Source organism: Arachis ipaensis, chromosome B1 (genome assembly GCF_059453495.1).
Source record: "Arachis ipaensis isolate K30076 ecotype BB chromosome B1, ASM5945349v1, whole genome shotgun sequence".
NCBI classification, from domain to species: Eukaryota; Viridiplantae; Streptophyta; class Magnoliopsida; order Fabales; family Fabaceae; genus Arachis; species Arachis ipaensis.
In genome coordinates, this window is record NC_142436.1 from 300,227 (window position 1) to 311,763 (window position 11,537).

The following is an 11,537-nucleotide window of genomic DNA, read 5'->3' on the forward strand; positions in this document are numbered from 1 at the left end:
TCTTTGCATATTCAATGAGAAGTGCTATAAAATGGGCCAATGCAAGTTCCATATTTGCAATGCCACAGCATGCTCTGTCCACGCTCTCAAATCCTGTTCCACAATCACTTAACCAATATGTATATATATCAAATTTCACATATGAATATGAATATGAACGAAAATTCATTTGGTATATTAGACCTAGAATATCATCATGTTGGGAGTGGATGCACTCTATTTCAATCATTTACTTGGTATAGTCAAAGGCATTTCATCAGGATGAATGGACCATGAAGGAAGCAGCCACAATTATATTCAAGAGGTAATACAACTGAGCCGAGAAGACTTTTAAAATGGATAAATTTCATTCACCAAGTACAAACAATACAACATTTATTTAATATCAAAAGTTAAGATAAAGGTATCCATTATCAAACAGGTACAACAATAAACCAGATGTTAATAAAGGATACTTATTTTGATCAAGGAATTGAACTTTAAGAATTGTGGGACACTCTTTTAGCATGCATGTTACATGGTGAAGATCCTGTTAGGAAGAACTCGATTTATGATAGTAGGGTTTTTGGAACCTAGAATAGGAGCATTAGTGTCAGGGAAGAACTCAACTCCTGAGAGATTTGTGAGTGTTCCATCATCAGCAGAAATGTCAACAGGATATCGAAGCAAGTGACCAGGAAGGTTATTAGATCCAGGTAAATCCTTGTTAGAATACAACTCCCAATACTTGTCTCCAAGTTGCTTCACTTTGTTAATACATTCTTCACTTTCTGGGTTGAGGAAGGTGTCTTCATGCATGCCAAGGTGCTCGTACCATAGGGACATGCGGAAGCCATGGATTTGGCCTCTTGCACCACCTTGGCTGGTAGCCAAATGGTGCGGTTGATAAGCTCCCATGGCAATTTCGGTGTCTCTTCCACCATCCATTGATCTCTGGTTGATGTTGGCAGATCCAATGATTATGTACTCGTCATCAACTGTTAAACAAGCAAACAAAAAACAAACAAGAAAAAAATTAATCGAGTTACTCAAATGAAGATGTCAAAAACATCTCCTTATAAAAGTGTGATTTATTTATTTGTTCACATTTTAACTAAAAACAACACTTTTATAATATATCAAAATTTAATTCTACAATTCATCATCTAAAAGTCAAAAAGAAGAATTTTCATACGAAGAAGTCTTCCTTAGAGTATCCACAAAAAATTAAAGAATCCACGTAAATAACTAGGTAAGTTTTTACAATAAAAAATTACTTACTTTATCATAGGAAGGCATATAAACTAAATTAAATTAAATGGCATAAAAATCATGCGTTTATTTTGATTGACTAATAATATAAAGACTTTTTATAGATGACATTTTAAATAACGAATGTAAATATTAATTATTATTTGTATACGAAAAGAGTACCTAAACATTAAATTCAAAATAAGGTAGAAATTTGAATGCAGTTAAGTTCATGTAAACTTGATAGTTAGAACCGTTAGATGATAATTTAGTCAAGGTAAAAACTCAAGTGAAGTTAATAACTGAGAGTTATTAGATGAAAATTTAGTCAAATCAGTCAAATCATTTAACCGCTCTCAGCTATAAACTTTACGTGAAGTTAACTCTACCTGAATTTCTATTAAATCATTTAACAAGTGTCAGCTATCAACTTTATATAAAGTTAATTCCACCTGAATTTCCACTTCAAAATAATCGTTGACTTACCTATCATCATCTTGGAATGCACATAAATCATGAAGCGTCTGGCTTCTTGAGCTTTCTGGTAATCGGAACCTTGTTTTGGTCTCTGCGGAGGCACATACTCTCCGTCCTTCTTCGCCTCTCGATTGCCAAGACAGAAGAATGACAAATATTTTCGAGGATCTTGTTCAATTTTCTCTTCCTTGAGTGCTTCAACAATGTCCTTGTACATCATCTCTATAGTCCTCCTCTGCAAATATAGTATTTTCTGAACAGTTCCAGTAGTCTTATTTATTGGAACACCCTCCGGCCACATTGGAATCACTACATACACCATGAACTTCTCCTTAGCCTTAATCTTGCTAACAATTTTGAGTGAAAGCTCCTTTGGGATAAGATGAACAGCATCAAATTCTGTGCTATCCACACTCCACCCAAAAGCACTTCCTATGAAATATTGGTTCTCAATATATATGAAATTCTTCGCTCGCCGAATAGCATTAATGTATGCATCTTGAATGCTCCGATCTATCATCTTGTTCTCCCCACTAACAAGCCCATGTTCAAAAGCTTCTTTAGCAGTTTCTGGAAAACCAAGAGTAGCTGTATCATCAATGGATCTGAACAACTGAACATTCCACGTGTCATCATCATCATCAGGGTTCGTTACTTGAGATGGTGCAACGATGAAATCCTTAAGCTTTTCTTCTGAAAGAAGCATGCCCTGATCTGTGCCCTGTTTTCGAAATCTCTGCACAAAGGTGGAGTAAACATCCCATGCAATAGGCCCTTCAAGCTTACAATGTATATCATGCCATGGCTCCCTAGGACCACCCTTTTCAATTGCAGATCCAGAAATACTTGGTTGATAAAAATCTTTACTGTGTTCAGCAGCTAAAGTTTGAAAAAGAGAATGAAATTGAGTATCATATCTTCCATTACAGAGATCAATACCTCCAATGAAACTCACAATTCTTCTTTGATGATCTGAGTCCTTTCCATTTGGCAACTTAGCATCCACCACCACAATCTTTTGGTGATGAGTGTAAAAAACACTGTCACGTGGGCACAAAATGCAGTGGACATTTGTGTCCTTGAAATAGCTTTGGGTTTCTTTATCATGAGTACCCATGGTTCTGGCGTAGCTTCCAATTCCTGGAACTCGAATTATTCCATCCTGCCATAGAAGCAGAACAACCCTGACTCCATCTTCCTTTGCCTTTTTCTTGAGCAACTCACCGAGTGTTATGTCTCCACCATGCTTTGGCCTCTTAGGATCTCTTATCAGAGAAATCTGAGTGTAAAGAGACCAACCAGTGATGTATATAAAATGTTTTGCTTCGTTGATTGCATCAAAGATATCCTCCCAGCATCTTTGAGGTTCGTAAGTCTTACCTCCATCGAGCACTACTCTTGGAGAAAAATCATCTAGGACATGAGCATCTTGGTAAAGAGTAACCTGAACATATTTGGCATACAAAAATGTTATTCATACATCAAAATTAATGTATTTGTGTATAAATACACGTGTGATTTAATTTATGAGGAGTGTTAGGGTCAGTAAGTTTTGTATTTTGTAACCATCAATTGGCCATCAATAGTATTTTTAATGGTGGGAGATCACTCACTTTTCATTTGATGATTAAGTGCTGGCTAGATTGTTAAAAAAGTGCTGGTCCTACACTTTTTCTTAATTTATTTTTTATGTATATTTGTATTCCAAGATATGACTAATTTTAATGACTGATTTTGGTGTACATGTAGTATAATAGTTTTGGATAATACTAATTAGTTGAACTCAAAGTAGGGGTGTACATGTACTTAGATCCGAATATATCCTAAAAAGGAAAGGCTCGGGCCAGCAATTTTTTAAAAAGTTGGCCAACATTTAACCATCAATTTTTTAATAACATCACTCTTTTTTTTTTTTTTACAAATTTATGCAATATATAATGTAAACAATTATATATAAAGTAACATCATAAAAAATAAGAATGAAATTATCATTTTTTTTAATTTTTAATACACGAAATTCGACCTTAAATTAATCCGAATATAAATCAGATTAAATCAAATCGACTCGATGACGTATAATTAGTGTGTATATATATATACACACTAAAGATAAGAAAATTCAAATCCACGACCTCTAAGTCAGTATAAAGAGATTATGTCATTTGAGTTATAACTCATTCGCTATAATTAGTATATATAATTCTTATAAATTTTGTACAACAAATAATAAAATATGATATTTAAATGTTAAATTTAATAAATATTATGTATATTTATATTAAAATAAATTATTAAAAAATAAAATAATATTATATAATGTAAAAAAATAAATATGATATAATTATTAATTTTATTATAAAATATATATTTTAGTTATATAACATAAATTTAGACCGATCAATTTGCTCCATTTAAAACATAACTTTTTTTAATTTTACCAAATAAAAATAATAAAAATAAAAATTCAGGTGTAGTCAACTTTACGTGAAGTTAACAACTGAGAATTGTTAGATAAAAATTTAATCAAATCAATCAAATTATTTAATGGCTCTTAATCAATTTCACATAAAATTAACTGTAGTTGAATTTTTGACCTTTAATAAATCTGACAAAATATATTCCGAGCAGAAAGACCGCTAACAAAGTGTAATTTAGCTATAATGTCTAGACTTAACAAATAATAATAATAAAGTAAGTAATTTTGTTTATCATGATAATATATACCTTGCATCCCTTATGCTGGGAGAAGAAAGTGCGAGGAACTCCAGGGAAGTCAGGAGATTTGATGCCTTGAGACCAGTTTTGGTGTAGTTTAGCATCAAAATATTGTAGCTTGACATGGATCTTTGGGCCCCCAGATATGGGCTTTTTACTGGCATCAACAATTTCAACCCATTTGTCAACTTCAACACCATTTAACATTTTCTCATCAACTTCCACATATGCTTCTCCAATAACACCTCGTCCACGAAGAGAAGAAAGCCATTTGTCACGTTCCAATTTGACTATGATATTTGATGCCATATGGGCACAACGAATGTAAAAACACTCTTCCAATTTAGGGTTAATAGGCTCTTTTAAAGGCCTGCTTTCAATCTTTACTTCATCCAGATAAATGCTTACATAAAGGGGCACCTGGAATTGGAGGAGGACAAACTTTTTGTAAATGCAAATATATATATAAAATCTAAAAATCAACTTAAAATAGTCGAAATTTATTTTTATTTTATATTCATTAATTCTTGCTGAAATAAATAGATAATTTTAGATATAATAAATATATAATTATAGATATTATAATATAAAATTATAAATATTAAATTAAATAAAATAATTTTGTGTTATTATTTTTTTAATATTACTTTTATTATTATTATTATAAAATAATAATAATAATAATACTGATTTTTTATGTATACATAAATTTTTGTTATTTATAATAGGTATAATCTTGTTAAAGTCTAATATTTCTTATAAATCAATCTAATAAAATTTTTGTAAGCTTGATTATCAAGATAATATAACATGATTGTACTTAGTGACAGATTCAAAAAAAATAATCCAAAATAATGGAAATATTAATATGTAGATGATATTTTTTTTATCTTAACCAAGTTTGGAAAAAATCACTAATAATTTTAGTTATATTTAGGAAATTAAGCCTCGATTTGGTTATTAATTAATCAGTTAGTGTTGCAAAGTTAATTGTCATTATTTATTTTTTTTTAGTTTTAATATTAGATCAAATTTTTAAAATAAAAATCAAGAAAACAATTTATATTTTATTTTGAAGGACAAACATAATATAACAATGAGAATAAATATATACATCTGATCTATATAAAATTGTTAATTTTTAAAAAATATATATATTTGTGGGGATAATTGCCCCCTATGTTCTACATGCTGGTCTGATTCCATGATTGGTTCGATGAAATTCATCTCACACAGGACCTACATTATTGCAAATGGAACTCTCTTTCTTTATATATAGTTGAAGCTAAAACTTCTTAAATAGAGTGCAAATAAGTGCACCAGTTATAACTCAAATGACATAATTTTCTCATATTCATTTAAGAAGTTGCGGGTTCGAATCTCTCTATTTTCGATAAAAAAAAATAGAGTGCAAATAAAATAGGTTTTATCTTCACCAATCTTCTATTTATGACTATTATACACCTTTGATAAATACATGTTTGAATTAGTAGACACTTTAATTAGATTTCACATACAATATGTTCCATTTAATTTTCGAAGTTTTTTTTATTTAAATAAAAGAAATATATGATGCAAAAATAATAAATTTTAATGACATTCGTAGAGAAATTAAATAGTCATAGAAACAGGACTAACCGATGAAAAGGTGTCGAACTTTTGAGTCTCACAAATGGTTGCATTGATATCTCCATGTAGCAGAAATTGTGCCATCACTTATACCTGCAAGTAAAGATGATGCAATTAAAGTTCAAAAGAAAGCAGGCTAAGGTTTAGAATAACTAGATGGCCATGAAAATTAAATCAAACTTGAAAAGAAAATAAGAAAAGATTGTGAGAGTAGTTCAGACTTGGGACTTGGGAGAGTTGAGAAGAAGCATGGAAAGAGGACATACCAAATACCTATATATTTATAATGGGGAATGCTAGGGGACAATAATTTTGTTGAACAATATGAACAATCACCAATCAAATAAAAACACACTACACCTCTAAATTAATCTTCTAAATTTTAATATTAAAATAACCATTCGTACACTAGTAAAATGAACATTCGATATATCTATTGTTTACATTGTTTAATATTTTCATTGTTTACCTATACTTTTCCATTTATAATTGGCTGATAATGCATTCCTTAGTAACGATTTGCATGCTATTAAATTATAGGAAAATTATCAGGTGTACCGGGAAACATCGGTGTTCCAGTTGTTTTAACCGTTGATTTTAATTAATATATATTATATATATCTTTTATAATTAAGATCAACGGTTAAAACAACTGGAACACCGGTGTTCCCGGTACACCAGATAACCTTCCTAAATTATATTTCAAATTAAATAGTGTGAAATAGAACCACGTGGAGGAATTTATTTAGCTAGCTTCTTTATTATTAGAGAGGATTTTTTCCTTTCAGCATTTGAGATTCACATTCACTTGCACTTGCATTATTTAATAGATAGGAAATTATTATATGATTTGATAAATTTGACTAAATAAACATTTTTAATTATTAATTTTATATAAAATTAATTGTACCTGAATTTCTATTTATTTTTTTATGGTATTTTCTAACCCGTCGAGTTAAAGATTATTTGTCCGTATAATTCTTTAAACAATATTTTTTAATTATTTTTTTATTTATTATATTAATATTTTTTTAATAAATAAGTACAAATTAATTAATAAATTATTCAAATTTAAAAATATCATTTATTATGAAACCAAATAAATAATTTTTAAATATATAAATAATAAACATTAAAATTCGATTAATACATTAATAATAATAATCCTATGATATATTATTAGTATTATAATTAATGAACACATTATTTGATATATAGTAAACTTTTTTTGACTAGTAACAAATTTAATTTTTTATCTCTTTAAACTAAATTAATAATTCTATTATGTTTTATTTCATTTAGTATTAGTAGCCTACTCATAGTGTATTTTAGTGCAAAGATATCAAATAGAATTATTAATTTAGTTTAAAGAGATAAAAAATTAAATTTGTTATTAGTAAAAATTTTTTACTATATATCAAATAATGTGTTCATTAGTTTTCACTTTATTGTGAAAATTAGCTAGATCATAATACTAATAGTATATCATAGGGTTATTATTATTAATGTATTAATTGAATTTTAATGTTTATTATTTATATATTTAAAAATTATATTTAAAAATTATTGTTATTGCTATTGCTATTGTTATAAAAAAATCGATTTTATTCTAGTTTATTAAGAAATTAAAAAATAATTGGTTCATTAATACGTCCAATAATAATGCGACATATAAGTATCTTTACGTGTCTTTATGAGAGCATTCTCTTGAGATCTAAACACATGATGAAAGAAAAAAATACGTAAGTCTAAAAACAGATAAAAAAAAAAAAAAAAAGAAGTGGATCTTTTAAATTTTGAATTTTATTTTAGAAGGTAAAGTGTGATCTTTTACTATTTATTTTATAAGTGAGACCAAGAGAAAATATGAGAAAAAACTATTTAAGGATGAGCGATCACACTTTACCTTCTAAAATTAAAATTCAAAATTTAGAGAATCAAAATTAAAAAAGAAAGACCATATTAAAAGTCATCTTGCAAAATCATTTATTTTTTTGATGGTATTTTTAATTCGGCAAATAAATAACTATTTTATTACAGATCGAAGTTTAATTTAAAAGTTTAATATTAATTAATAAATTATTGTATATATAAGATAAAATTTAAATTTTTGATATTTACTTAAACAAACAAATAAAATAGTTATTTTGATAATTTATGTTGATTATATCACCTATTTATTTATGAGGTAATTACTCTAATAAAAATTTTATAATTATTATCATATGAAAATACTTTATTTTAATCATTAAATAATAAATTGTAGGATTTAATCTTTATATATTATAAAAATGTTATTTTTTATTTAAAATATAATTAAATAAATAAATTATTTTTTAAACAAAGATCATTATAGAAAAATATTTTTAATATTTTTACGGTAATAACTGCCATTTATAATTGTAGGGTCTCAGCGCGTCACCGACGAATTTTGGTCAACTTTTTTTTGGAGGTAAATGGACTCTATATTCCAATAATATTCAACATTTTTACTGTAATAACTGCCATTTATAATTGTAGGGTCTCAGCGCGTCACCCACGAATTTTGGTCAACTTTTTTTTTGGAGGTAAATGGACTCTATATTCCAATAATATTCAATATCAATGCCACAGCATGCTCTAAATTTTTTGGTGTAGCGTCGGTCAATTTATTGGCGTAGAGTTTGATTCCTACTCCAACTCTATCAACACGTTGGAATGGAAGAGTGAGTGGGTCAGTGGTGGAAGTAGCTGATATATATGGCTCTCCATCAAACACGTCAATGAGAGTGGCTAATTACTCTAATTCTATCTGCGAGTTGAAAATTTTATTAAAACTCTATTCTATTCTATTCGTGGGTTGAGAATTTCTCAACCCTAATCCTATTCGTATCCTAAAATTTTTTTTTGAACAAAGAAAGCTCAACACTGTAAAGTGGAGCAAACAAGCCAAATACTAAGTACTAAATGGAAAAACATAACATTCCTGTCGATGCCAGCAGTGCCATCAACAACCAAAAAGATCACTATCGGTCCATTCATTGTAACTCAGAATTGTCCTTCTTATTACGAAGTCAACACCTACTTCCTTATTATTGAAGATTCTAACATTACGTTCCACCTAAATGTTTCAAATCACTACAAAGAATCCAGTCAGCCACCTCTTCTACTATCTTTTTCGCTTATGCCAACCAGTCCAACTCTCAAACAGTTCTCTTATTGTGCCAGAAACAGCCCAAACTTCACCAAACGACTGCAACCCTTTTGTTGTGAGAAGAAAGTACGAGGAACTCCAGGAAAATCAGAATCCTTGACACCTTGAGCCCAGTTTTGATGTCGTTGAGCATCAGAAAATTGTAGCTTCACATAGATCATTGGACCTCCAGCTATGGGCTTTTGGGCTTGAACCCATTTGTGAAATAGAGCACCATCTATGATATCGTTAACAGGCACATATGCTTGTCCAATGGCAGTTTTGGACCTGCTACGGCGTTCCAATCTGAATATGATATTTGATGTCATATGGGCACACCGAATGTGAAAAGACTCTTCTAAGTTGGGATTATTAGAGGGGTTTTTTATACGCCTCTCTTCCATTTTTACATTATCCAAATAAACGCTTAGGTGCACCTGGAATTGAACAACAACGTGCATGGAAATTATTAACATTGCATGAAAGGTCACTGGTATTTCATTTTTGACATAAGTTTATTTTGATCTATCTCTTAGATTTGAAAATACCAGCAAATAAATGTGTTGACTATTAGATCCCTTATTTTTTGAATTATATATCAATTTGGTAAGTATGACCTCAAACTAATTTATTGTAGTTCTATTTTTAAAATAACAGAAATATTGGCAATAAAATAAGTTAAATATTCCAATATTCCAATTATTCTTTCAAGCATTTACTTGATATTAGTCTTCTAATAATATAATTAACGACCACACTATTCTTAATTAATCAAAGGCATTTCATCATGATGAATGGACCTTGAAGGAATAATCAGCCACAATCATATTCAACGAAAGTAATACAATTGATTCATAAAATTGATTTAGAAGTCAATTAGAGCATGCTTATTAAAGTGACAGGGAAATTTTCTAATAACACCATGCTAATTAAAACACAATTATTTAACTTGTAGAGAGTGACAAACACAATTAATAATAAAGTCTAATTTTTATACATTGGAATAATCAAATCTTAATTAGGTCCTAGTTTGCTACAAGAATATTTATGTATCATTCATTACTTTATATAGTTGTTGGAAAGTAATATTCACACAAATTGATAAAAGGTTTTGGAGCTAATATTTAAAACATCCTTAAAATTTGATTTTCGACTCAATTTAGTTTTTTAATTTTTAATTAATCCAAATCGTACCCTAAAATTTTGGAGCATAATTTAAGTTGGCCTCTTCATCTATTTTTGTCACTAAAAAAATGACATAGTATCATTAAAAGACGTCGTTTTACTCTTTTTCCTCTTCAGTGTCTTAATCTCCTATTATCCAATTGCTATCACCCTCAATCATACTTTTTCAACTCCACCACCCTCACCACCATCACCCTCCTCTTCACCTCTCCTCACCTCTTCTTCTTCTTCCTCCTCCTCAATTTGATCAATAGAAGAGTATGTTGACGGGTTGAAGTTTTCTGGAGGGTCTCACAGCTTGATGCCAAAGTCACTTCTCAAAGAAGTGATCGACATGGCTCATCACCATGATGTGTACGTTAGCACTATTGTTGAGGTTTGAGTCTCAGAAATTCTCTTTATTTGTTTCTAATTAGTTATTTGTTATTGTTGTGCTAAGTCAATAATGACTTGTCAGAAGAAAGCAAAAAATGAGTTTTGAACTTTTAACACAATTGAGCTCAATGTGGGCTCACTTGGGATTTCCAAAGATATTCTTTTTCTTTATCATTGTCAACTGATTAAATTGAGGAGAAGGAAGAAGAAGGGGAGAAAAGGTACGGAGGAGGAAGAGGGGGTGATGGTGGTGGATTGGTAAGGTACGATTGATGGTAGTGGCAATAGAATGGTGGGAGGTTTAGACATTAAGGAAGATGAAGAAGCTAAAAAAGGGGTAAAATGACGATGTTTAGATGCAAACAACAAAACGATTTAATCGTGTCATGTCATTTTTCAAGTGATGGAAATGGATAGAGATATCAACTTAAATCCCTCTTTAAAGTTTTAGATATAATATGAGTCAATTGAAAATTAGAAAGCTAAAATGAGTCAGAAATCAAATTTTAGAAACCATTTTTAACATTAACTCGATCTTTTTAATTAAATATGAGATAATAATGCTGTAAGTTCTCTCATTAAGGTGATAACTGTTCCATAAAACATATTTAGATGCATCTTTGCATATTCAATGAGAAGTGCTATAAAATGGGCCAAGTTCCATATTTGCAATGCCACATCATGCTCTGTCCACGCTCTCAAATCCTATTCCACAATCACTTAACCAACATTATATTATCAAATTTCACATATG

General features: G+C 29.6%; 1 protein-coding gene across 2 annotated transcripts; it reads right to left on the reverse strand.

Annotated features, from left to right (window-relative positions):
- Positions 1-328: 328 nt before the first annotated feature.
- On the reverse strand, positions 329-6,302 carry LOC148575520 (phospholipase D alpha 1-like). Of its 2 annotated transcripts, XM_088500717.1 has the most exons (5): positions 6,273-6,302; positions 6,061-6,144; positions 4,432-4,842; positions 1,717-3,151; positions 329-977 (listed from the first exon to the last, which is right to left on the reverse strand). In XM_088500717.1, exons 2-5 carry the CDS (start codon positions 6,133-6,135, stop codon positions 514-516), a joined length of 2,385 nt encoding a protein of 794 aa, XP_088356843.1. In that variant the 5' UTR covers positions 6,136-6,144; positions 6,273-6,302; the 3' UTR covers positions 329-513. The 2 variants fall into 2 exon arrangements, with proteins under 2 accessions (XP_088356843.1, XP_088356842.1); XM_088500716.1 differs by having other exon boundaries at positions 6,061-6,290.
- Positions 6,303-11,537: the final 5,235 nt, after the last annotated feature.

Coding starts and splice junctions, on each gene's coding strand:
- LOC148575520 (XM_088500717.1), bottom strand. CDS start 6,135: ATGGCACAATTTCTGCTACATGGAGATATCAATGCAACCATTTGTGAG. Junction 4,843..6,060: donor AGTTCGACACCTTTTCATCG/GTTAGTCCTGTT, acceptor CTCCAATTCCAG/GTGCCCCTTTATGTAAGCAT. Junction 978..1,716: donor GCATTCCAAGATGATGATAG/GTAAGTCAACGA, acceptor CTTGTTTAACAG/TTGATGACGAGTACATAATC.